Genomic DNA, 27,847 nt, shown 5'->3' with positions numbered 1-27,847 from the left:
TTATCACTCCCCCGGGAGACAATCTCCCCTTCATTGAACAAGTAATGGAAGTCATCTCTGGCAATGGCGACTCAGCCGTGTCCCAAATCTTCCTTAGTGATTTCAACCTCCACTGGTCAAACCCCAATGACCATGCGGTAACTTGCCTTAAAGCATTCTTGAACGATCAAGAACTGATTCAGCACTGTGACCCACCAACTCATAATAAAGGAGAAACTCTAGACCTCATTATCTCGAAAGGGCAGATCATAACCTTGGATGCCATTACCCCTTACGATTCGTCCGACCACCACTGCCTCATCTTTTATATTAAAAGGGAGGTGTTGATGAGGAAGGCTCAGCCAATAAAATCAAAGACCTGGAATAGGGACCTCAGATCAATAAACTAAAATGAACTAGCTGCTCACTCTAAATCTGCCCTCCCCTCCCTAGCTGACTTGGTTGAGGTTCAGTTACTCAACAACTCCTACAACTCGACCATCTCAAACATCAGGAATGTCATTGCACCACTCCACCAAAAAAAAAGCCTTAACAAAAATATCCAAACCATGGTACGACGACAATTTAAACACGGACTCTGCAACCTTAGGGCAGTTGAACGTTCCTGGAGATCCAAACCCTGTCTGGAACCTGGACCTACTAAAACTCCTTAGAGATGTTAGGAGCTTCTACAACAAACAAATCAAGAGCGCTAAGACTGACTACTTCAGACACCAACTTGATCAAGCTGCTAGCCGCCCCAAGAAACTGTTCGAATTGGTCAAACAGCAATCAGTGGTAGGTCCAAACCACTCTGACGCTGGAGGCAGCCCACCCTCTTGCGACAAACTGCCTGCTTTCTTCACAGAGAAATCATGACTCATCACCATTGAACTTGCCTCTAAGACTCTAATGCCATCCGCTGGGTCCGCAGCACCCCTTGACTTCTTAGAAAAGCACAAACCTATCAGCCTGAACACTAAGAACAATGTGTCATGGAGCACCTTTACCCCATTCAGTGAAAAAGATATCTACAAGATTCTTCAGAATATCAAGCCATCTAACCACTTCAGTGACCGGTTGCCCCCGGCCATCTTCAAAGAAATCAAGAATGTACTCATCCCACCTGGACAAGGATTGTAAATGCTTCTCTTTCACAAGACATGATCCCAGACTGCCTAAAAGCAGCTCAGGTGTCATCTATACTAAAAAAAACGAAGGCAGATAAACCTGACCTCAATAATTTCCTCCATATCTCCAACATCCCCACCCTAGCCAAACTACTAAACAAATGCGTTCAATCCCACTCACATAGAGAATTTCCAACTCCTAGACCAGCATCAACCCAGCTTTCGGAAGGGGCACAGTACTGAATCGGCTCTCACGCACGTTATAGCTGACATTTTAGAAATGCTATACCAAAATGATTCCTGCCTCCTAATCCTCCTTGACCTTTCCTCTGCATTCGGCACGAACAGGATGGGTTTCTCAGGTCAGGTGTTACAATGGTTGTCTTCCTTCCTCCACCACAGATCACAGAGTCAAGGCAAACCATTCCCTCTCCCAGCCCTCTCCAGTGCTCATAGGTGTCCCCTAACAGTCCGCCCTATCTCCTATCCTCTACAACCTTTTCTTGGAACCATTAGCTAATTCACTAAATTTCTCGAACATTCTCTTCCATATGTATGCGGATGACATGCAACTTTATATGAAAATCTCATCCTCCGATAACATCATCTCACTCAACACTACCCTATTGTGTACTCAAAATTGTTTAACTGAGAACCATCTCCTGCTCAATACCTCCAAAACCGAATTCCTTCTCATCTCTCCTCCGAACCACATCCCCAAGCTAGACCTTTGGCTGAATCACCTCACTGCTTTCAACTGCACCCCTCTCATCAAAGACTCAGCCAAATCTCTTGGAATCACCCTGGACAAGCACCTGGATATGAAAAATCATATCAGCAATGTGTGTAAGGGAGCCAATCACTTGATGAGGACACTTAGAAATATCAAACCATTCCTCCCACAAAAGGATTTCAAGCAGGTGGTCTAAGCATTTGTCTTGCCGAGGCTAGACTACGGCAGTGCTATGCTTTGTGGCCTTCCCAAATACACCCTGGCTCCACTAAGTGCATCACTGAACACTGCAGCTAGACTGGACACAGGTACTAAATGAAATGAGCACATATCCCCAGTCCTAAAATCCCTTAAATGGTTGCCCTACGAAGCTCGAATTCAGTTAAAGATTTCCGTTCTGGCGCACAAAGCCATGCATTTCAAAACTCACAGGTACCTAGAGCAAAATCTAACCTATCCTGTGGTGGTAGAGCATTAAAAAGAGCCAACACTTTCCTCTTGAAACCACTCATCCTTAGCTAAAAGAGAACTTGCCACCCAGCCTTCTCCGGCGCTGCCCCAAAGATATGGAACTCTGGAAGTATGCAGAATCTCCTCAACGACTGCTTTCAAACTGGAAGCCAAAAGATTCCTAATGAACAAATTCTTACTTTAAGTGAGCTAGGTTCACCTGCTCGAAGTCATTGATCCTACAACCATTGTACCATCATATGATGTTTTTCTTTAGGGTCCGACTGATTTGCATATGGCCATGTCTGAACTGGGGTGGCAGAGTGGGCTAAAGAACGGTGATGGATTAAACCCAGATCTGTTGACTGGGTGTGAGTGTTTGATTGGTTCAGATGCTCCGCCCATCACCACCCCCTTTTGTACCACGCTGTTTTTCTTTACCACACATTGTGCCCCCCTTTGTAGCCCACTATATACCAGTTTATTGTATTACTATCCTTGATTCATTTGTCTTGTAATTATGCTATTATTCCTGTTTTGTACTCTTACTTGTTGTCGATATTTAATTTACGTCCTTCCTTCCATCCTTTTGTAAAACGTTCTAATATGCTTCAGAATCTTGTTCGCGCTATATAAAACTTCATAAATAAATAAACAGTGTGTCATCTGAGGCGTTGTGGGGAACGGATTATGTCCCTTTTCCAGAGGTGTACAGACGTAAAATATACGCTAAGGATATAATTGAATTTAATTGAATGAGTCTAAGCTTTGCGGAGATTGTGAGTGTACGGGTGGCCATTTTAACTTTGACAGCCACCTTCATCTAGGGGTAGACTGTCTCAGATGCTCGTCTTCTTTCAGTCTGCCTAACAGAAGTATTGCGTAAAAGGCAGCTGGACATCTGTAAATGTTTTTGTCTTCCAACTGATCCATTGTTAAATTTGCTTCTAGAAGGCTGTATTCTAGAATGCTCACCAGTGCCTTTCTGTGACTATTCAATGCGTGTCTCAACTGAAGATATTCATAACATTTAGTTTTATGCAGGTTGAATCAATCAGACAGTTCTAGGAAGGACTTATTACAGTAGCAATCCCATCTGTAGCCTGCTCTTGAAACCCCAATGTTTTCCCAGTAAGAGAATACACACAGATCGACCTATGTCAGCCATGTCCCATGCCAAAGAGATGTCACCTGGGTGACCAGCTCATTCCATCCCGTCCAGTTAAGTGCCTTACACCAATATTAAAAGACTATCTTGGTAGCCAGAGGTAGGGATGGTGGCAACTGGCCTTCACACAATGCCTGGAGCATGACAGCTTCTGTCAGTTCCAGTTGATCAATCTATATATCTGGATCATGTATGCATCTGATCAGCCAATCGTTAAATGTGGTCAGATAGGCTGCACACCTAGGATCTTGAATAGTTGGAGGGACACTCAGGGATGTGTTCCCTAACTCTATATTTATTTCAGGGATTGGTGTGCCCTAGAATAGGCCTTATGTCAATCCTTGATCTAGTTTTTAAAAACAGTTACTTATAGCCAGGTTGAGTGGGTGTGAATACGAAGACAAAATGAGTTATAAAGTATTAAATACTTGGGGGTGTGAGGTATGATAGGCCAAGATGATGGATACTCTGCGCTGAGCTCCCAATCAGGCCAGTGGAACTACCTAAAGCCCTCTTGCTGATGGGGCCACAATCAGCTTGGGATGGTCTGTTTTTTGTTCTGATGTTGTAGCACCCCTTTTCGACCATGGACAGACGGCCTCGATTGAATCATATGGCCTTGTAGGTAACCGCAAGGGGAGCTCAGGTCGTGCCAAGATGTGCCATTGTTTTCCAAAAACAAAAACAAGATGGTGAGTGTGACATCTCTGGGTGGCTGACGAGCCAACGAGAGCCTCTCAGACAACGTTGGGACTGGAGCCGAATCACATTGGTAGCCCCCTCACTGACCACACAAGAGGACTCTTCTGCCCGAACCTGCCGGACCATCCACCATTGAGTACCTTACCACAGGACACAGTGGACAAGACATCAGGCGAGCTTTCTGGTGAGTATCTGCTGCCTCTGTACAACTGTCATACCATGCGGCTCAGCTAAGGTCAGGCTTCATGAGCATCTCTCTGAGCAGATCCCCTGGATGCCGTGGGCCACTTGGCTGAGGCCTGAGAGTGTCCTTAGTGTATGCCACATTGCAGACTACAACAAAGGGGCCCTGTGAACCCCATCCTCTAGTTTGATCTATCTACGGTCCCTTGAACCAGTGGGCTTGTATTCAATTTCGATCGGTTTTGGCCTGCCGCCGCCGATGCCTACAACAGACTACGTCAACCCCACCATGCAGAGCCACCCGGGTGAGACTTTGATTGACTAGCAGAAACTGCCGTTCCTGACCTCCCAGATATTGGTTAAGGGCCATTGCCTTTTTGTGTCCCATCCAATATCTTTGGACCCCAATCTAAGGCCTGCACTTAGTTGCTGTGCTGCCCACCTTTGATGTTGGTCGCACAAGCATTACTGAGAATTGCCAAGCTTATTGGGCCCTATCTGACAACTCTAGAGGGGCTGAGATAAGTTTGTCTCCTCACGTATAGGCTCCTGCAGCGATATTTGCTTTGTCTTGCTGGCCTGAAGCACCTGTGCTCCTCCTGCTCTCCTGAACATGGCCTCGGAACCTGTGACGATCCCGAATCAAGGGTCAAGAAAACCCAACTGATTCCAAGGGACAAAGCAAAGTATTAAATGTTGATATGTGAATGCCATACGCACAAAAGGTTATGCGATTAATGCAAATAGTCTAAACAACTTAAAATCATTTTGGGTAGCATTCCAACCCATCGCTTTTCACCCATTGTACTACCCTTAACAGTGGTACAATTTGCATAAGGTGGACACCTTATGCAAATTAGTACTGACCCTGCCCATCATGGGAACAGTCCATGCAGAACTGCCAGGTCATGTCCCCTCCAGAATGGTACAAATGCAACCCCAGACTGTTTTTGCCTGATAAAATCTCATCCCGGAGGGGCAGCTTGGATCTCGTGGCACAGTGAGCAAGGGATCCAAGTCTGGTCAAATGCCTGGCCATTTAGGGCATAACATCGAACACAAAAGGAATGCTTACAAATAGTTTAAACCACTCCCAATTTCACTGAGTGGCATTCCAGCCCATTGTTTTTCACCCAGGGTGCTGCTCTACATAGAGCCTGACACACAACTCAACATTGACCTTGCACCCTATGGAAATAGTTCCTATGTATGTATCATAACATGCATACAAACAGAAATACTGTACATACATCTGCTCAGCCACACACATACATACTCAAAACCAGACACACACACTCACAGAAGTAAATCAATAATACACCAACAAACTCACCACTCAAGCATTCCCATATAATCACGCACTCACACCTGCTCGTTTTGACTCAGAGTGGGATGTTAAGGGAATGAGTAATCTGTATGATTTAGGAGTGTGCCAGATAAGGGAATGCCTTGATACTCACTATTTAGTATAAATGACTGCAGTGAGTCAATCTGCTGTTTGTGTATGGTATGCAAAACAGAGATCATCACTATAATCAGTTTCAAGCACCAAGCGCCCCAACAGAAAAAATAGTGAGATCTCACCAGCCAGTAATAGCGAAGGCCATAGTGTACTTGAAAATTGACAAAGCCTAACCCGGTAGGTGCTTCGCCACAATCACCATCTCACTCACCCTGCAAAAATATTGTGGAACAAGTAACAATGCCATCAATCAGTGAGGGAGTGTCGTTCACTGGCAACAATGTGACCTAAATCATTCAGAATGATAATTCAGTTCTTATCAAGTACTGTAAGGCAAGCTCCTTCCGAATGTAATTTGAAATAAGATCACAGACACAGTTGAAATAGGTCACCTAAATTTCCACCAAATGTGATGTGAATCTGTTTATTGCTTATCCAATTGTGCATGATTTGGACTAGAAACCAGCTCTAGAAAATCAGTTTTCCCATTTCCATGATAATAATACTTCCTTTTAGGATGTAGCCAAAGACTTAACTCGACCTTAAAGTATGTTTGACAAAACTACCCAATAATTAACTTATTACTGTCCAGATCAGGATTGTGAATGGAGTGAAAGAGGAAAGGCACAATTCATGAACAATTCTTCACAATTACATTATTGGACAGTGTCCTCTATTAAAGATTGTCCACAGTAGTAAGTTTAGGTAAAGAAGCTGGAAAGGGGGAGTGATAACGTTGGCTATGTATAACCCATATATTTGTGCGTTTTCGCAAACCTGTAGCATGGTATTTTACCAAACAGGCACTACACACTAAACTACTGCAGCAAACAACCATCTCCAGTGTGGGAAAGGAAACGCAACACCCCCATGCTCAATGAGAGCACTTGGAGCAGAGGTTACTCTACAGAGTAAAATACGATCCCTAGAAAAAAAATAGAGTTTGTTGCCTAACTGCAGAACCAAGAATTTACTCAAAGATCATCCATCCTGCAAACAAAGTGCAGGGGTATCTATAGTTGGTCGAGGGATACACACAGACATCTGCAGATTGCGTATATTTCAAGAAGTAATCCTAAGGATTTTGAGAGCTATTTAAAAAACATGTTAATCTATGCAAATCATTGTAGTAAATTTGTGCTGGAGACGGTTTCAACGTTCTGCTAACTCTGCAATTTAGGCCTAAAGAAAACAAAAAATAACTGAGATAAAAAATAAAAAAGAGTATAGTTGTAAATTAATACATTGCTAGGTTGATGAGATGGGGTATGGGAAACCACTGCATCAAATGTCAACATATTTACTGACAAATTGCCATCTTCTTATTAAAGTTCATTATGTTCGCTCTCCATGAAGCATTTTACTAACATGGCATATCAGCGAACCGAAATGGGTAAATTAAAAATTAGGTTAAAAAGACTGTTGTGTTAATATCCTAGCAGTTAATTTAGGATACAAATGCTGCATGCCCTTTTTTACTTTAGCTAGAATGTAAAGAGGGTAAAAATAGCAAATATGTGCTTGAGAACTAGGCTGATCCTGCAGGTGATATTGACAGAAACGGAAAAAGAGTAAATCCAAACATTTTTGTGAACATACCTTCAGAGCATGAATCTTCGCTGCTAACACTTAGCCTCTCAGCATTGCCCTGAACATATTTGTTGTACAACTTTATCCGCAAAGCCCAGCTCAGATCTGGTTGCCTGACAGTATTCTTAAGGCGACGTCTAGCATTGGCAAACCAGTTGGAAACCTGAGAAATAAAATAGATAATTTTAATTAATCTCCAAAGAGCTCATATATTTGGGAACATGACTTCATTGTATGTCCAGATTAACAAATAATTAATATCAGTAAATTTAACTAGAAAATGGCTCCCCTACATGTACTTCTTTAGTGTAAATTTAATTTCTGGATCTCAGTGCAAAATCGAAATGAGGATCTCTCTGGAATGTTAGTTTCCCACCTTCTCAAATGTTAATAGTGAAAATGTCAATGGAGATTATAAATTTAAAGTTAAGCGCATCACCTTTGGAAACACCCATTGTGATTAACAATATACCTTTCCTGTTGTGTCTATATTTTCACATTATGCAATGCATTTTATCCTTCTCCCATAGCTGCTACACAACCATGATAAATATTAAGGTACTACCTACTGGTTCAGTGTACATCTTTTGTTTTTGGGGAAAGTGCTCAAACACAAATAACATCTTAGCTAAATTAAGTCAAAACAGTAGCATTAAAATTTAAAAGCATACTACTCACTGAACTAAGGAAAATAGGTAGCAAAATGAAACAATGCCAAAAGGCTGAATGGATATAAGAATAATTAGCTCTAATGCTACGATGAGTGTCAGACTCCCCTGTGCAAGATAGAACTGTACCATGTACTAAAAGGTTTATAGACATATTTGTTGGTAATCTATTATATCTAACGGTAAATCATCATGAAAAAATGTATTACTGCACTTTTTGTAAGATGTAAGACCTCCATCTGCGTTTAAGGGAAGGGAAAGAGTAGTCAGATATCTCACAATTTAGATGCTTCTCTTTCTCACAGATGCTCATTGACCAAAATACTAAGGGGGCAAATACGACTTTTCAGCAGAGTGGTGGCACGGCCGTGAAAACCACTGCGCCACTGCTCTGCCAAAGATTGCCCCGCCCACCATATTACATTTTACAAGTAGTCTCGCAGGCGGGGCGGAGTGGACGTCTCATTTAAAGGTGGCGGCGCCATTAAAAAAGGCACCACAAGGGGACTGCACTACAAGGTTCCTGCAAGGCATGGACTTGAAAGTCTATGCTGTGCAGGAACCTATGTGCAAGGACACGGGGGCACATGTTATGTCCCCCTGTGGGTATGCATATGTGATTAAGGCATAGGGGGGCCTCTAGGGCCCCCTTCGTTTCCTCTCCTCCAAGGTTTACATGGAGGAAGAAAGAATCACCATGTAAACCAGGGTTGAGAGGAAACTTGTAATATTATTGGCAGGACCGTGGTGGTCCTGCCAAGCATATTGCGGCCTCTGACCGCAGCTCCAACATCAGGGAATTGCAGTTCTCTGGCGAGTCGACTGCCCAGGTCGTCACTGGACAGTAAGACCGCCGGTGCATCACCATGAGTCTGGCGGTCATCGGACTGCCAGACCGTAATAGGGCCCAAAGAGTGCCAGAAGTGTTATCAAACACATTTTGAGGACATCACAACGCCATTTTCCCTCCCTCAGACGCTCAACAGACTCCTTTTCACTGATGAAAGGCTTAGGGAAGGAAAAGGTGTGTTAATTTCGGTTTAATCAGGGTTCTCCTATTAACATATTGTACCTGCCACTGCATGTATGCCCCATGAGAAAATAATAGCAGGGACAGTACTTTGGGCACCAAATGAAAAGCTGTGGTAGTGACTTCTACCCCAAATTACCAATGTTCCAGTCTGCAAGAGACCCGGCCAAGCAGTTGGAATTGGACTGTTCCATCTGGAGAAGGACCAAATCTGATTTGCATATGACTGGTCTCTGTCTACAGCATGACAGTGGGCCCTTTTTTTAGTGTTGAAGTGGGCAAAAAATGATATACTGGAATGCAGCCCAAGCGATCAGCAGTAGCTGCAATTCATTCAAGTATTCTTTCCATCATTTTTTAGTTTGTTGATAAGAGGAACAGTGGTGGCTGCTCCGCTAAGGTTGGAGGAGTGTCGCCCCACTGCTGCAAAGCAGTGAAAGAAAGAACAAATAAAATGATTATAAATTAAGGTTATTATCATTGTATTTGTTCCTGCTGTGCAGGTTTGCGGGGCAGGCGGGCAGCTTTGCGCTTAGAGCAGGGGAGGAGTGATTTGCCCACTCCAAGTGCGCAATGACTGCTTGGCCGGCCCTATCGGGCTGGCCAGTCAAGCACACTTCGCAAGTTCTCCATGCAGACTGCATTACAGCCTGCATGGAGAACATGCCGAGGCCCCCATTCCCTGGCTGAGCATCGTGGATCACATTACTGCATTGCAGCATTGTGATTGGCTTAGCAGAGGGAGCCTGGCTGCTTCCTGTTCCGGCCCCGGAAGGACTAAGATGACGTGGGAGACAGTGGGAGAGCGGCGAGGAGGTACTTGTTTTCTTTTTCTTTGTACATCCCCACCCTGATCCGTGCCAGCCGCTACTGAAGAGGAAGCGGAAGCAGGAAGGACTGAGTTTTTGGCCCTGACAGTTCTAAGTGGGGGCCGAGAAACCATGTATCACTGGGTTTCTGATCTTTCCCAAAGACGATGATCTTTGTATTACTGTAATCAACAAGCAAACAACTTTTTTCATTACACATGTCTAAATACTTCAAAGATATAACTAGTACAATCCGGGTCTATAAAGTCATCCACATATTTTACCATATGTATATAAGGCTTCCCCAGTTTTGGTGGGAATGATCAGGCCCTTTGCATAGCCCTTACAAGGTCAGCTGTATAGAAACTGAATTGGAGGTCCAGCAAGGCCCTCTGTTTCGACCACTTATTTGTTGGAATATGTTCTAAAATATGGTGGCCATGGGCAAGCTTAATCTGGATCCATGTCCCTTCCTTAAGAAAATTAATTGTTGTTAGAAGGGGACTTGATATGCTCCATGAAGAGATCTTTTCCCAAAAGAGCCACAATCTACACTGTCAAATACAGTACTGTAGTCAATTAAAGCACACATACAAGAGCATTGGAGAGCTGTGGACATTGAGCTGAATCAAAAACAAAGCTGTTGCAATATTGTCTATTGAACTACAAGGCCCTCATCTTCAACCTACTTTTTCTCATTCGGTCAGAAATAATTTTGAATATATATTTGTATCCACATCAAGAAGAGTGATAAACCTGTAATGCCTGGATGAGATGATCACCCTTGATAAAAATTAGATGTAAAAAAGATTCCCTCCACATTCTTAGAAAGGAGGCTTGTTGAAATGCTGCTTCACAAACTAGCAAGAACCTGTGGCCCACCATAGAATAACTGCTTTGAACAAGGTATATAGGCATTTTGGCAAGAGTACCATTATACTAAGTGTAATCCTCCCCATGACCAACACTGGTCAGGTGTTCCAAAGCTTTATAGGCTCCCTAAGCACCCTACCCATATTATATGTGTACTGATCTTCTGGAGTATGTGTGACCTGAATGCCCAAGTATCAAAACACTTGTGTCTCCCATAGTAAGGCCACCTCAGGGAGGCTCGCCAGGATAATCTGGCAAGCAGTTTTAGGTCTATTGATACAGAGTCCCGAGGTGGTGCCAAATGTATCCAGTGCTTGTAACAGGAGAGACATCAACATCTGTTTGTGCATACATTGAAATAATCTGTGCACTCTTAAGAAACCCGTATTGTTCATCCCATTAATTCATTCCATAGGTATATCACCAATGGCACCATTGCCGAGAAAAAGAGAATGGGGGATAGGTGGCAACCCTTTTTTGTGTCTCTCTCTTTGTCCCATTTCTCCAATACCAGACCTCCAGTTCATACCTGTGTCACTGATTTAGTGCAAGAGTCTTACCCATCCCAAGAACTCCAGTCCAAATCCCATTCGTCCAAACACTGTCTATAAATATACCCAATTAAGGGTATTGAATCTCTTCTCAATATCCAGCACAATGTGGGCGCCTTCCATCTCCTCGCCTTGGATTATATTCATAACATGGGAGAGTCTCTACTGATTCATGTGGGTTCCTCTTCCTGGCATAAACCCAAACCAGTGTTCACTAATCAATTGTGTCACCACTTGTCGTAAGAGCGTCATCAGCACCAGAGCCTTTGACAGTACCTTTGCCTCCACATTCATTGACAGGGCCGTATAAGATCCCAACTCTGTTGGGTCCTTACCCGCTTTCGTTACCATGGTTATTATTGCTTCTCTCAGGGGTAGCAGAAGTATGCTGACATTCGGGCTTCATTTACCATCGCAAGAAGTCAGCAGCAAGTTGAGCCATGTAAATTTGATAACATTCCAATACTAAGCCATTCCAAACGGGGCCTTGGATCATGGCCGACCCTTAATAGCTTCTATCAATTCCTCCCCCTGCAATTCAGCTATTAACTCAGCATATTGCTGACCAATAAGTTTAGGAATAATCACTAGATTAAGGAAGTCGCATTCCTGTGCCACAGTTCGGGTCACAGGTTCCTTATATAGCACCGACAGGTGTGCACACAGCATCTTTTTAATGCTGAGCTGTGTTGTTACAACAGGCCATCCAATATAGCAATGGGCTGTATCAGGCTATAGGGCTTTTCCCTCTCTAGGAGAAATGCTACGATTTGACCCATTTTATTACCTACTCTGTGGAGTTTATGTCTATAATCAACTGTCAAGTAAACTGATCCAACTTATCCCAAATGTGTTCCTGCTCTATGCCTAAAGGCAGCATTTTTGCTCCTCCCTTGACCTGGTTTAGTGCAAGGCCCTGTAACTATATAAGCTCGTCCTCACTGACCCGTAGCTCTGTCTCCACATGTACCATACATTTTTGTGAGACAGTTCCCCCTCGTTACTACTATAAGGGTCCCATATGTTCTGAAGGTTGGTCAAATATTTCAAAGAAGATTGACAGAACTTCCCACAGTTCTGATTGGAAGACCATGTCCCACACAACACCTGGTCTCAGCTTCCAGAGGGGGATACCATGTGTTTACCCTACTTATATCATATTATATCAATAATGGGACATGGTTGGATGAAAACAGTTCTAGATATCTCATAGCGCCAATCATATCTGCGTGTGTTAAAGTAATTAGGAATTGGTGCGGTCGATCGATATGTATCATAAACCAGAGTTGACAGATTCATCTGCAAGGTTAAGTACATCTGTCTGAAGTAATATCTAGGGACAAATAAATCGGAGCACTTGACAGAATATGTACAGCAACATTTACAGACAATACACTAGGAAAATATTATAAACAATGGACATACATGGTAATAACATGTAAACAATATGTAGATCGATTAGAGTAGACAGGTGATATAGTGTAGAGGTTGCAATGGAAGGTTATTTCAAAAGTTGGGGGAGTGCAAAGTTATTTTCAGAGGTGGAGTTGTTCAGGCTCTTTGCTGGTTGCTGGGGAAAAATCATTGGGGAATTCAGTCATTTTAGGAGGGTGGGTTCAGGTACTTGGAGAGAAGTCATTTAGGTTTTTTTCTGAAATGTAGGAATGATTAATTGTCACGTGGATCCTGTGACAGGGTATTCCAAATTCTAGGTGCATTCCTAGAGAGGAAACGGGTGAATGATTAATGTGAAGACATTATCTAATCAAATGTTTAATTAATAATTAAATACAATATATGAATTTAGATTATATTAATTTAATGTGTAACTATTATTCAAAATATACTCAAATTGAGTGATTTTCAGGAGCATATCCTAGTTGACTACTGGGCAACATTCATCAAACAGTGACAATACAATGAAAATTGGATCAACTAAAAAAATGTATTAAATATGTTACTATTAGGTCAAAGAGATCATTACATGTAGTAAGTCCTTCCATTATATATGACTAGTAGTCTTGTCCAGCTCGGTTTCTAAAATAGGAGATTAGTGAAAATCATAAATCCTTTCTTTTATGACACTCATTCCGTACTCACAGAACTATCTTACTTAGTCTCATACATGCACATGCAATTCCTCATCTTGGTTGTGTCCAAGTGGATCCAAATTCCCAGGGACCACCACCTTCCCAGGGAGCAGAGTAAGTGCTTCTATTCCTCTTTTAATTTAATATCCCTCAGGACCATCACTGCCCCGGGGACAATAGTGAACGCCAGCACACATCTTTTTATTTTAATCTATGAAAGGACCGCCACCACCCAGGGGAGAGCAAGATTGCCATCATCCTCTCTTTTAACAACTACCCAGGGACTGCACTGCACAGGGAAAACGGGAGTTCCACTGCACTCACAAAACTGCTCCCACAGCGGCCCAGAACACCAGGATCAGAGCCAGCCACCTCCCTCTCCCACGCGCCTGGAGGGAATAGGATGAAGAAGAAATAAGACTCCTACCCAGCTGTGTGTGTGTGTGTACAAGAAAATATACCAGTGATGGTATAGTTTGTTTAGGTAATGAGATCCTAATGTATGTTAGAAAAAAACATACAAATTCACTAGAAAAAAGCAAAGGTCAAAGTAATGTTACAGTTAGGTGTTGAAATGAGACCAGAACTTACATAAAAAAAACTAAAAAACGCTGACATAGCCTATTATAGTTCTTTGAATTAACTATAACTTTAGCCCCTGTCATGCACTGCTTCCGGCCTTTGATATTAAAAAACTGATGACATGTTACATGACGTGACCGATGAAATTCACAATGGCATCTCAAATAACATAATTGATGACATCACAGATTACATAATCCATGATACTGTTATTCACATCACTCCATAAATCATAACACCATTCTAAAAATTAAAATTGGAACTGAAGGGTCTACAGTGATATACAGCATAAAATTAAAGTGTGTGCATGCGTAGGTGGATTGAATTGGCATACACTGCAATTTGGAATCAAGTGTTATATGGTGCATGGTTTACCTAACAGTAAAGTTGTCAGTGCAAACTGTACTGCTTGTTAAAGAAAGTAAAGGCTGGGTGCACCTGGTGTGTGCTGCAGAGGCATGTTTCAAAGTAGATTCTTGTGTAAAGACAAAGCTTGTTGCCAGAAAACTGTTAGAAAGGCTAACATTTTTGTTCACAATAGATTATATATCAGTGTATGACTGGGCATATACAGATGTTCAATAGCTGTCATATAGTCCATAGACAAATTTGAAGAAAAGTGGAGATTTGTAAGATGTAGATGTTTAGTTGCTGTAGTTACAAGGTGTGGGATGTGCACAACCTATGTTAAATGTTGTGGTTGACCGTGCCTCCTGGGTATCACTCTCCTCCTACAGTGTATATAATACACCCAGGGTGAGAGGATTATGGAGTAATAGTCCTGCAACCAGTTGATAGTTGCTGTAGTTCCCAGATGACTTTTAAGCCACTGCACATAGCTGAAGAATTTATAATGTTGGGGTGACCCACTTGTAGATGCTTTATGTTACAGTGTGGTTGAACGCAAGGCTCTATAGTTGTAGGTCTTACTGCTCATCTAAGGAATGTTTGTAGCGTACTTTACTAAATAATTGAGAGGTGTCCATAGGGGATAGCGGAACGAACTTTAGCAGTGGCTAATGCATACCTGTGAATCTCGTGATTCGAAATTGTGGACCAGGTGAGGAGTTTAAGAAGGTGATCCCATTAAGGGGAATAGACAAACACTTTTTTGTGGGTTTTCAATATTTATAAAGTGTCTGGCCCCAGTGGAATCTATAGTCAATTTCTTGGTTATGTGGCTGAATAAAAGTTCAAATAAGGTGACATCCACCAAATGAGGGTGAGGTGAGAGATTGGCGCATCCTGCACGTTGACAAAGGTTATGCTCATCATTAGTTGATTGCTCGTAGGAGATTGGGCACAGGTGTATCTTGTCAGTTACTCCCAGTCAACAAAGTCTGAAGCATGCTGTCACAATCATTGGAGGGTGTAATTTGAGATGCCATCAGTGATGTTAACAATGATGTCATTTCACACGTCATGAGTAACGAAATAGCTGAAGCCATAAGCAGTGCATGACAAAGGTGGAAGTTATAATCAATTCACTGAACTATGGCTAGTGAATCTCGGTGGTTTTTAGGTGTTTAAGCATAAGTTAGGTCTCAGTTCAACACCTAACCACAATGGCACTTTATCCTTTGTGTTTCTGAGTGAAAACAAATACATATATATGTTTGACATCATTTTATATGGGCTGCTATTTCTCTGCCTTTGTTGTGAGTGTGGTGCAGTGCTGTGAGTGGCCATACATAGGCTTGTGGATAACTTTTTGGTGTGTGTGAGTAGTACTAGTGCAGCTTGTGAATAGTACCCATACATTTCAAGCACCGTTTCCGATATATCCGTGAAGTGAATTCCTTGTGAATTCAAGTTTCCATGGAACTTCTGCACAAGCATAGTTGCAGATCTAAACAGTGCGTTACCAACCTGCAGATTTTCCACAACAGAAATTAAAACCGGTCTGCTGATATTTTGCTTCCCACAGGGACCATTGAGCATAGTTAGAGCATCTTATGTGGGTTAAATACAAATGTTTTCAGAAAAGAAGTATTTCTGTTCTTAAGCATTTAGTGAATCATGACCCAGTCAATATGTTCTAGTAGGTGTTTACCAGAGAACGAAGTCCCTTCACCCTCAGTACATGGGAAACCCCAAGTGAATGGATCATGCTTGCACATGACCAAAATATACATAAGAAATCTAAAATATCATTTTTTTCAGTATTGTTAATTACTTGGGCACCCTTCCCCAACTTGTGGGCTGTAGCCAATGCAGAAACGTTGCAATAAAAGAATCTGCCAATTTCGGACACTCCGTTGGAAAGGTGTTTTCAAAACCAAATTAATGGGCAGTTGTGCACAATTATTGCAGCCCTCCATAAAACCGGTGCCTTTTTTTCATTAAAGGTGGAGATCGAGAGATCGGTTTGCTTGCAAATTCACTGTGTATTTTGTACGCTTGAGGATATGTCTTCATAGAGAGATGCTGGCATCTACACTGCCTCTCTGCTGTAATTATTACACATGTTTACCTGTACCAGGGTCATCTGGGAACCAAGTGCTAAGAGAATCTTCTCCGTCTTGGTGGGGTAGGGATTATCCCGATGTTTGTACAGCCACTGTTTCAGGGGACGTGCCATGTCCTGAAGAGCCTGGCGCTTGTGCCTCACCTTCCCGCCGTTCCCACGAGAACTGTACAAAAATAAACAGTGGAGCCAGCTTTCATTACACACGATTATACTCACTGCTTTCCCAAAGACATTACATGAATAGTACGAAGTAAGGAAACGTCAGTAGTTTATATATTTAAATGTATTTCATTGATCTGTTGAATGAATCCACTGAACATATGCATATTGAGAAATAATTTTTAAGTAATCATTGCAAACATTTTGAAGGCCACATTTAATAAAAACCAAATGGATCCGAAATTTTTCACCAACTTTTTGCAAATGGAATAGTCTTTTGTGAGCTAGCCTAGGTACCAATAGGTCAGACCATAAAATATTAAATCACAGGAGGTCGCGGAACGATCTGTCTAATTATTATCCAATATGCTGGTCGCAATTTGTGACCCCTCTAATTGGATGCAATGGCAGAGATGGTAGCCAGCTAGGGATACCAAAACACAAAACAGAGAAGACCAGGTCCAATGTGGTGTGTAGCCCAAGAGGTAACTAAGGATCACGCGTACACATGCGCAAAAACATGTAACGAGTCACACTTGGCTGGAAAAATTCCCATCAGACCACCCAATTGGCGGAGATTCATCATGTGGGAGTAGGCAAACCCTCATTCCTATTATTGCATTGATCATCATCATCATAAAACTTTATTTGGCCGTCAATACAGCCATAAAGGTACAAGCAAACAATAAAATAACATTTTAACCACAGACAATCTGTACATATTCAAGTTTTGTCATAAAATAACATTTCAAGTAAAAGCCTCAGAGTTCATAAAATCATAACAAATCGGAGGGTGCATTGGCAGAAGGCATTCAAGACCAACTGCGCCTAGCACCTAAATGCAGGCTCACTGAGGGCTCAATTCACAGAACTAACTTAAGACAAAATCCTAAACTTACTACCATTTTTGTATTCACAAAAGGCACTTACTCATTTTGGTATTCACAGAAGGCGTTTACTCATTGATGACTAAGTGCATTCTGTGAATACGAAAAATAATCATTTTGGTATTCACAGAAGGCATTTGCTCATCAATGAGTAAGTTCCTTCTATGAATATCAAAAGGAGTAAATGGTAGAAAGTTTAGGATTTTGTCTTAAGTTAGTTCTGTGAATCGGGCCCTGTGTCATTAAAAGTGCAACACGTAACCCAATCCAGCGCTTATTTCTCAAAAATGTCACATGGTAAAACTCCCTGTTATTGATCATAAAGGCTATGTTCAGCCTGATCATAAAGGCCATGTTCAGCAACAATAATAAAATACTATAAAACATTTTCTAGTAGAGCGGGATTAGTCAAAATGCATAGTGCCCCATGAGCGAACTGGCGTTCAAAAAGCTTTGTTCAGGCAAAATCATTTTTCAAGTCCTGAAGATGATCCCCTTATAACTGAGCGTGGGATTGAAACGTCGACTCCTTTATGAGTAATCCATACATGTGACCCCATTGTATTATTGTATGTATGATTAACTCCAGGATACACTGTTGAATAAATTCACAGCAGTGACCTGTAGCTCACCCTGTTTGCCTGATATTTCTTTCACTTACTGTCCTTTTTTCTTCTTTTCTACGTACGGCACAGGACTGTGCCCTACTGTAACCCTATTGTTTTGGTTGTGTGTTGTATCCTCACATTAAACGACCTACCAGATCAATAAAACTCCCTGTCCGGCTGGACAAGGGACTGTGAACTATATAGCAGCCCATTGTGGTCTATATAATATCTTTGTTTACTCTTATTCTCATATGCTAAGGACCACTTGTCTCCTTTAAAAATACTTGATACCCATGGTCCTGAGCCATTTACTGGGTTCCCCTTGTCTTTCTTCAAAAAGCCATGAGCGAACTGCGGCCCGCTAAAATAAACCAACACAAAGGCATGTTTCAACATCTGATAACTCCCTTAAATGTTGATACGATTACCTGCACCGTCTCTGATTTCTAATCTTCAATAGGGGGACCAGGTGTTGCCTGGTAAATCTTACATAAATACCCACAAAAGAAAATAAAGAGCAACATTGATTGGTCAGAATAATAATTACAAGGGCACTGTTGAGAAGCAAGATCGTGCTGATAACCTAAAGGGAAAGACAACAAGTATTTAACGGTATTAGCCCTAAACCGAAATAATAATGCTCGATTCCATCGTCCTCCAGTGTTTCACAAATAGCAAGTAAGGGACATTTCTGGACATACTCGCAAATAATTTGTAACCGTAGGTTTGAGGGATTCTACATCCAGCCTGTGACCTTGTGCCCGTGCTAATAGGAGGGTGTGTACTTGTTTTTTCTCAGGTTAAATGCTGGGTGCCATATTAGAAAAGGTTTGTCTAAGGCCGATTTCCTCAAATGCCTCTTTCACATGTCAGCCAAGATACGGACACACTTTTATCACATGCTAAGCAATTGCTAAATGTATCCTTTTTAAGGGCAGCTTCTTCTGTTTTCTACACAGAAGACCAAAACAAAGGTGGGTGGATATGCAATCTATCAATCAAATATCCCAAGCCCCGTTCATTCTGGCAGAAAAAGTGCCAAATAGTACGGGGTGTAGGAACCCGGCTCTTTATATGATATACCAAAATCAGATATATCATGCAAAGAGTACAGGGGTTCCCTTGTGAGTGGACAGGGGCTTTTTCTAGCAATCCCAAGGTGCCCTTCTAGGGGATACGGTGGTTGAGGGTTGTATGATGTTACAAGCATTCCGTATTCCGCAATGGAATGGCATTCGCGTTACAACACGAATGTCATTCCCACGCATAACCTTTACCATGAATATTCCTTTACCACGCATACTTTTACAACGATTTTCGTTGTAAATGTATGCATGGTAAGGGCATACTCTTGGTAAAGGTTATTCCACTAACCCTAAACCCTTCTTACAAATACCCCTCCCTTGCCCTTAACCCTAAAATCGGACCCCTGTGTTTTTTTTATTCTAAAATTCTCCTTACCTCTCCACGTCATCTCTTCTCCATGATCCTCCGAGTTGACGTTGCATGTCGTAAAGAGGAAACTGAAGTGTCTTTCCATTTCCTAGAACGATGCCGATTGCCTTCCGATTGCCTCCACATCGCTACTTAAACAGGTGTGGGTTTTTTGGGGGGGACCCCCCGCCCAGCCCCCTTTTTTTGCACGCATTTTTTTTAGAAGGGGGGAGAACCACCAAGACCCCTTTTTTAATTTTAGCCTTTAACACACATGCCATTACTACGTATCTCGTAGTAAAGGTATGCATGGTAAAGGCTATTCGTGGTAACCACGCATGCGTTGTAATGCATGTGTGGTTAAGTTATGCGAGGAAAAGGCCGCGTTGTAGTGACTGTTTTCCGTGGTTGAGCCGTCTTTAGCTTATCAGAGGGGAGTGTAAAACACCAGCAAATAAACACAATAGTCAATAAATGATGCACATGACTCAATAAGGAACACACCAATTTATAAAAAGAACACATATCTTTACATATATACTGAGGGACCAGAAGCAATTCGATCAGGTAAGTACGTTTTGCAGCAGAAATACTTTCGTATTCAAAAATGGACACAGTGCAATTTTTAGAAGCTGCACTGTTATCTTATGGGAGAAAGATTAAGTACGGCATTCAGGTACAGTACTGTGACTTATGGGACCAGACTCCAGGAGTTAAGGTGAGTGGTGGGCAAGGTTCTCGGCAGCACCAACAGAACACCATCAGCGGCACTAGAGGTGGGGTGCCAACAGAGTCCGGGTGTCCAGTGTTACTCTATGGGGATCAGACTTTGCATAAAGAGGATGCAGGCTTTGACTGGGAGGCCAGTCGAGTTGAACCAACAGAGGTGCTTAGGCCTCACGATGCTCAGGATGTAGAGATACCTTTGGTCCTCTTCTCCAGGTAAAGAGGTGTGTTTAGGTGTCAGGTGTTACCGGGAGCAATTGCGGCAGGGTTGGCGCCAAGTCAACTGCTGGATCTTCTGTTCCTGCTCTTTGCGACTTTTAACGTCCGTCTTCTTCTTTCAGGATGTCAGCATCTCATTTCCTCGTGTCAGGGCTCCCCTAAATACTGGATTTAGGGGTGTTAGGGAAGTATGTCAAGTCAAGTCAAGTCAATAGATTTATATAGCGCGCTACATACCCAGAGGGTCTCAAGGCGCTTGAAGAAGGGTGGGGAATTACTTGTCGAATATCCACGTTTTAAGTTGCTTTCTGAATGCTAGGTGGTTCTGAGTAAGGCGAAGGTGGGTGGGAAGTGAGTTCCAGGTTTTAGCTGCCAGGTAGGAGAAGGATCTACCTCCCATGGTGGTTTTGTTGATGCGAGGTACAGTGGCAAGGGCTTGGTTGGAGGATCGTAGCTGGCGGGAGGGGGTGTAAAAGGACAGTCGTGTGTTGAGGCATTCGGGTCCGATTTCGTAGAGTGCTTTGTGTGCGTGGGTTAGGAGGCGAAAAGTAATCCTCTTATTGACGGGGAGCCAGTGGAGGTTTTTCAGGTGACCAGAGATGTGTTCTTTACGCGGGATGTCTAGTATGAGCCTGGCTGAAGCGTTCTGGATGCGTTGGAGTTTTTTATGGAGTTTTGCGGTAGTGCCGGCGTAGAGGGTGTTTCCGTAGTCCAGGCGGCTCGTGACCAGTGCGTGGGTGACCGTTTTTCTAGTTTCGGTGGGGATCCAGCGAAATGTTTTTTTGAGCATGCGAAGAATGTTGAAGCAAGAGGAAGAAACGGCGTTGACTTGTCTGTTCATCGAGAGTGAGGAATCCAGGATGACGCCCAGGTTACGTGCGTGATCCGTCGGGATGGGTGCTTTTCCAAGGGCCACTGGCCACCAAGAGTCATCCCAGGCGGAGGGGGAGGTGCCTAGGATGAGGACTTCTGTTTTATCTGAGTTCAGTTTCAGACGGCTGTGCTTCATCCATTCGGCTACTTCTTTCATTCCTTCATGCAGGTTGGTTTTGGCAGTGTTAGGGTCTCTGGTGAGTGATAGGATCAGTTGAGTGTCATCGGCGTAGGAGATGATGTTGAGGTTGTGTTGGCGTGCGATGACGGCAAGGGGGCTCATGTATACGTTGAAGAGGGTGGGGCTGAGTGAAGATCCTTGTGGTACACCGCAGATGACTTCAGTGGCCTCTGACTTGAATGGTGGAAGGCGGACTCTCTGGGTTCTTCCGGTGAGGAACGAGGTGATCCATTCCAGTGCTTTTCCTTGGATTCCGACGTTTCTGAGGCGCTGTAAAAGGGTGCTATGACAGACTGTGTCGAAGGCTGCGGAGAGGTCGAGGAGGATGAGGGCGACTGTGTCTCCATTGTCCAGTAGAGTTCGAATGTCGTCTGTTGCTGCGATGAGGGCGGTTTCAGTGCTGTGCTTGGCTCGGAAGCCGGACTGTGAGGAGTCGAGGGATTTGTTGGTTTCGAGGAAGGCGGCGAGCTGGTTGTTGACCGCTTTCTCGATGACTTTGGCCGGGAATGGAAGGAGTGAGATAGGGCGGTAGTTTTTGAGTTCGGAGGGGTCAGCTGTGGGTTTCTTCAGGAGGGTGCTGAGTTCGGCATGTTTCCAGCTTTCCGGGAAGGTTGCGGAGTTGAGGGAGCAGTTGATGACGTCTCGGAGGTGCGGTGCTATAATGGAATCTGCTTTGTTGAAGATGTGGTGAGGGCATGGGTCTGTGGGGGATCCTGAGTGGATAGAGTTCATCAGACGGATGGTGTCCTCAGTGGAGATTGGGTTCCAGTCGTTGAGGATGTTCAAGGGGGGTGGGGGTCCTGCAAAGGGTTGGGTGGGTTGGTGTTCGGGTCGGTTGTCGAAGCTGTTGTGGATGTCTGCAATTTTGTTGTGGAAGAATGAGGCTAGGGAGTCGCAAAGGGCTTGAGAGGGGGTGATGTCGTTGGAGTTGGCTGAGGGGTTTGTAAATTCCTTGACGATGTTGAATAATTCCTTGCTGTTGTGGGCGTTGCTATCTAGTCGGTCCTTGAAAGCGGCTTTCTTGGCGTTCCGGATCAGTTGGTGGTGTATGCGGGTGGCGTTTTTGAAGGCGTCCTTGGTGCTGGTGTTTGGGTCTTTTTTCCAGGTCTTCTCAAGGGAGCGACAGAGTTTCTTGGATTTCTTAAGATCATCGTTGAACCAGGAGGCCTTTTTGCTGCCTAGTTTGATCTGTCGTTTTTTCAGTGGTGCTAGGATGTCGGCGCTTTTGGATAACCATTGGGTGAGGTTGGTGGCTGCTTGGTCGGGGTTTGAGGAGTGGGCGGGGGGGTTTTGAAGAAGCGATGAGGAGATCTGGTCGATGGTGATTTTGTTCCAGTTTCTTCGCAGAGTGGGTTGGGGGTGGTTGTTGGATGTGGGCTTGTTGTAGGTAAAGTGAACGCAGCTGTGGTCCGTCCAGAGGAGAGTTGTGGTGTGGCTGAAGGAGACATGTTTGCTGGAGGTGAAGATAGGGTCGAGTGTGTGACCTGCGATGTGGGTGGGGGTAGTGACAAGTTGTTTAAGTCCGAGGTTGGCGAGGTTGTCCAAAAGGGTGTTGGTGTTGCGGTCATTGTTCTTTTCAAGGTGAAAGTTGAAGTCTCCCAAAAGGATGTAATCCTCGGAGGGGAGCGCGTGTGGAGTGATGAATTCCGTGATGTCTTCACTAAATTGTGCGCGGGGTCCTGGTGGCCTGTAAAGGAGGGTGCCTCTGAGTGTGGTCTTGGGGTCGATGTGGATCTGGAAGTGAAGGTGTTCGGTGTTGGCGAGATTGACGTCTGAGCTGGTTGAGATACGGATGGATTTCTTATGGACGACAGCGATGCCTCCTCCTGTTTGGCCGGTACGGTCCTTGCGAATGATCTTATAGCCTTCCGGGATGGCAATGGTGATGTCTGGGGCTGATGTGGCGTTCATCCATGTTTCTGTTAGGAAGGCGACGTCCGGAGAGATGGTGTCTAGTAGATTCCAGAGGTCGATGGTGTGTCTGTGGACCGAGCGGGTGATGAGCAGGATGCATTGTAGGTGTTTGGGGTCGGATATCTGTTTTGTGTTCGTAGATGAGGGGTTGTTCATGGTGCAGTCGAACTTGCAGGAGTTGCAGGAGAAGGGTCCATGGGTGTGTCCAGGAGTGGCTTGGACGCAGTTGGGGGAACGGCCGGGGTTCAGGGCTAGGAGGGTGGTGGCATCGTAAGTAATGCGGAGGGGTGGGCAATGCGAGGACCAGGGGGTATGGCGCTGGGCGCGGTCCAGGCGCAGACGGGCGTAGACGGGCTTATCTTTGGCGCACCTTCGGCGCGACTGGGGCGCGACCGCTGCGCGTGGACGCTGCGCGTTGGGTCATAGGTCTAAATGGAAAGTGGAAAGAGGGAGGGGCGAGGGCGGCTCAGCTGGGAGGCAGGGCGGGCTCACGAGGACAACAACAAGATAAAATAAACAAAATGGCAGCGGAGGGGAGGGCAGAGCACAGCGCCGGGGGTAAACGCGCACTAAAGTTAAGTTAAATGCAGCGGAAGCAAGGCGAAGCAGCGCCCAGTGCACTACAATACAAACAAAGTTATACAATACAATAGCAGCGGAAGCGAGGCGAAGCAGTGCCCAGTGTACTACAATCCACACAAACTTTAGCTGGAAAGCCAAAATTACAAGCAACACAACGATACCAGGTCTCTCCAGGGAGACTAGGGGAGCGACCTCTCAGCAAGCAGCAATGAGGGGATCACAGCGCTTCCAGGTGCGGGAGCGCAGTATATACTCAGTGGGAGGGCGGCTCAGCTGGGAGGCGGGGCGGGCTCACGAGGACAACAACAAGATAAAATAAACAAAATGGCAGCGGAGGGGAGGGCAGAGCACAGCGCCGGGGGTAAACGCGCACTAAAGTTAAGTTAAATGCAGCGGAAGCGAGGCGAAGCAGCGCCCAGTGCACTACAATACAAACAAAGTTATACAATACAATAGCAGCGGAAGCGAGGCGAAGCAGCGCCCAGTGTACTACAATCCACACAAACTTTAGCTGGAATGGCAAAATTACAAGCAACACAACGATACCAGGTCTCTCCAGGGTTACCCCTGGGGTCAATATGCCCCCGCTAGGACCACTTCCGGGGAAAGTGGGTAAAACCTTGTCCCAGAGATCATAAATTTGCCACCACCAAGATGGTAACATCTGAAAAGTTGCATCCACTTCAGGTAGCCCAGTTCAGGGGTAATGCTCGCCTGCGACTGGACACACCTGTCTTACCCAGCTAATTTTCCCGCCTATCCAGGTGTCCTCCAAGAGCTCTGGACAAAGGGGGTCAGTTTCCTCTCCTGTGAGAGAAGCCAGATTTGCATACCAAAGGCTGTGGGCCACTTCGAAGCTCCCCGACCTTACCTTAGAATGCTGGTCTGCAGGTCATCCTGTGGGCAGGGGGTACAAAGCACCCTCTGCCCCAGCAAGCTTGGTTTATGGCCCCTCTGAGATTAAAGGCACTCACCCTTGGGGGTCAGTAACTTGTCTTCTGTGCAGGATGACAAGAGCCTGTCAGTCAGCACACCAGTGGCTGGTAGGGCTTCTGGACCATTTAAGGTGTCCTCTGGGTGCATGTATTTCTAAACCAGGCCCTGGCATCAGTGTGGGTTTATTAATACAAGATGTTTGATACCAAGCATCCCTATTTTCAATGAAGCAATCATGGATCTGGGGAACTCGTTTTCACAAGTTTCCAGCACATGCTTTTATAATGGCTTCCGTGATCACTTGCACTGGTAGTAATGGAATTGGGTAGTACGGGGGCATATTTGCTCATGCAGTTATGCTCTCACATGTAGTATAGTGCACCCTGCCTTAGGGCGAAAAGGCCTGCCATAACCGGGACTTATTTATACTGCATGCAGTGTCGGCAGGCATGGTACACAGGCTGTAAGCCATGCTGTGGTTTCACTTTTGTCCCAAGACTTGCAGCCTGCAGTATAAGTTTGCATGAGCTTGCTTAGGGGTCCATTAGGGTGGCACAATTTGTGCTGTAGCCCTTGGGGACCATTTTAGTACTAAAAAACAAACATGTATGGAGGGTCAGGGGGGAATATTTAACGACCTGTCTGCTCGCTCCCCAAATATCAAATAGAAACACACAAGAGAGCAGACCAGGTCTAGGAGTGGTGTGAGACCATCACAGTGACCTAGGATCAGTAGGCTGCACATGTGAACCCAAGTTGTTGGAGATTATTGGGAAACATAAAAGCTAGTACAAATCCCATCAGACCACCCTTGCGGTGGAGTTTACGTCACGTGGGAATTGCAGATCAATCCATATCTTAGTCGGCCATATAGTGCCGGTAAAGAGCTGGATGTCAGAAAACTAGCAGACATGTTTACCATGTAGTGGACTAGATAATGTGCAGTGCTCAAAAATAAAGTGATATATAAAATTAACTACACAGACTCTGAAAGAGCGTTTAAACAGAAGGCCGTGTGTCAAGGGATAAAAACGCGCCTGGTAGAGTAACTACCCTGTGGCGCTGTGTGTAGTACGGTCGAAATGTTTCAGCCAATTGGGGTTTTACCCCGGCATTCTTCAGGACCTCTTATAAATCAGCTACTGCAGCCATAACTACAAACGTTGTGTTTGGTAAGAAATAGTGATAAGGTTGCTAGTAGAAAGATACATATCTACCAGAGACTTTCACGGTTAGACGTCCACTTGAGGGAGAGAAGCATATCTTCCTCCTATCAATAAACAAGATGGTATTGTACAACAACGTTAAAATGCACATACACAACCACCCGTACCCAGAGAGACTGTTCAGACACAACACACCTGCAAGAATAATTTACATTCTGCATATTGGAAAAAAGCATAATCGCTTAATCATTTCGAGGCATTTCCTCAAAGTGATACTCACCCAGCGTTGTGTGGGTGAAGACCTCACCACACCCGGCAACCGCTCGGGAGTATGAGGCCCCGCTCTGTGGTGTAGAAAAAGGACACAGTCAGCACTTAGTTCTACTGTGACCAAGCTAAGTGCTCTACACACAAACCCAACGCAAGTGTGATGTGCATCCCACTGTCAAGCTGAGTTCACACAAATCACAATTACCCGTGTGTCACCTTTAAAGATAGCGTAGTACAGACATTCAAAAATGCCTAGAGAAAACTTAGGATAGTATATGGACCTCTCAATCAATCATATGTATTAGAAACTTTATGGAACTTTATGGAACTCAACAACCCTGTGAGTGCCTCCCCTTCCGCTCGGCCCACAGCCAGAGGTACCGACGGACAGGTGAGTGCCCTGCCAGACTTTCTCCAACTCACTCGGGTGGTCCATCCAGGCTTTGTTTAGGTAGGGGTACTGTAGGCAGTTTGTTAGGTCATTGTTTTACTTCACTATGACAGCTATATGGAAGGGGTCTTGGACTCTCAAACTCCTTGATACCTATTGGGCTCCTAATTGTAAGTAGCCCAGTTAGTCTCTTGTGGACCTACTCCAGCCCCTCTTACTAGTGCCACTAGACGGGTTTCTATTAAGTTCTCCATTTAGTACCCACCATAAGTCACACGGGTAGTTGTGATATGTGTGTACTCACTAGTGCCACTAGATTGGTTTCTATTAAGTTTTCCATAAAGTTTCTAATACATATGATTGATTGAGAGGTCCATATACTATCCTAAGTTTTCTCTAGGCATTTTTGAATGTCTGTACTACGCTATCTTTAAAGGTGACACACGGGTAATTGTGATTTGTGTGAACTCAGCTTGACAGTGGGATGCACATCACACTTGCGTTGGGTTTGTGTGTAGAGCACTTAGCTTGGTCACAGTAGAACTAAGTGCTGACTGTGTCCTTTTTCTACACCACAGAGCGGGGCCTCATACTCCCGAGCGGTTGCCGGGTGTGGTGAGGTCTTCACCCACACAACGCTGGGTGAGTATCACTTTGAGGAAATGCCTCGAAATGATTAAGCGATTATGCTTTTTTCCAATATGCAGAATGTAAATTATTCTTGCAGGTGTGTTGTGTCTGAACAGTCTCTCTGGGTACGGGTGGTTGTGTATGTGCATTTTAACGTTGTTGTACAATACCATCTTGTTTATTGATAGGAGGAAGATATGCTTCTCTCCCTCAAGTGGACGTCTAACCGTGAAAGTCTCTGGTAGATATGTATCTTTCTACTAGCAACCTTATCACTATTTCTTACCAAACACAACGTTTGTAGTTATGGCTGCAGTAGCTGATTTATAAGAGGTCCTGAAGAATGCCGGGGTAAAACCCCAATTGGCTGAAACATGTCGACCGTACTACACACAGCGCCA

The 27,847-nt window shown here is 44.3% G+C and overlaps 1 protein-coding gene across 2 annotated transcripts in view; it reads right to left on the bottom strand.

Annotated features, from left to right (window-relative positions):
* Positions 1-27,847, bottom strand: part of MKX (mohawk homeobox) — a 249,705-nt gene that overhangs the window by 160,672 nt on the left and 61,186 nt on the right. For both annotated transcript variants that reach the window (XM_086941604.1, XM_086941605.1), the window contains exons 3-4: positions 16,474-16,633; positions 7,407-7,560 (exon numbers count right to left, since the gene is read on the bottom strand). In XM_086941604.1, coding sequence (XP_086797730.1) covers positions 7,407-7,560; positions 16,474-16,633 — 314 coding nt within the window. The remainder of the gene's footprint in view (positions 1-7,406; positions 7,561-16,473; positions 16,634-27,847) is intronic.

The sequence above is a fragment of the Lissotriton vulgaris genome, chromosome 10 (genome assembly GCF_964263255.1).
Source record: "Lissotriton vulgaris chromosome 10, aLisVul1.2, whole genome shotgun sequence".
Lineage (NCBI taxonomy): Eukaryota > Metazoa > Chordata > Amphibia > Caudata > Salamandridae > Lissotriton > Lissotriton vulgaris.
The sequence above is the reverse complement of the archived record's forward strand: the minus strand, read 5'-3'. Positions and strand labels throughout refer to the sequence as shown.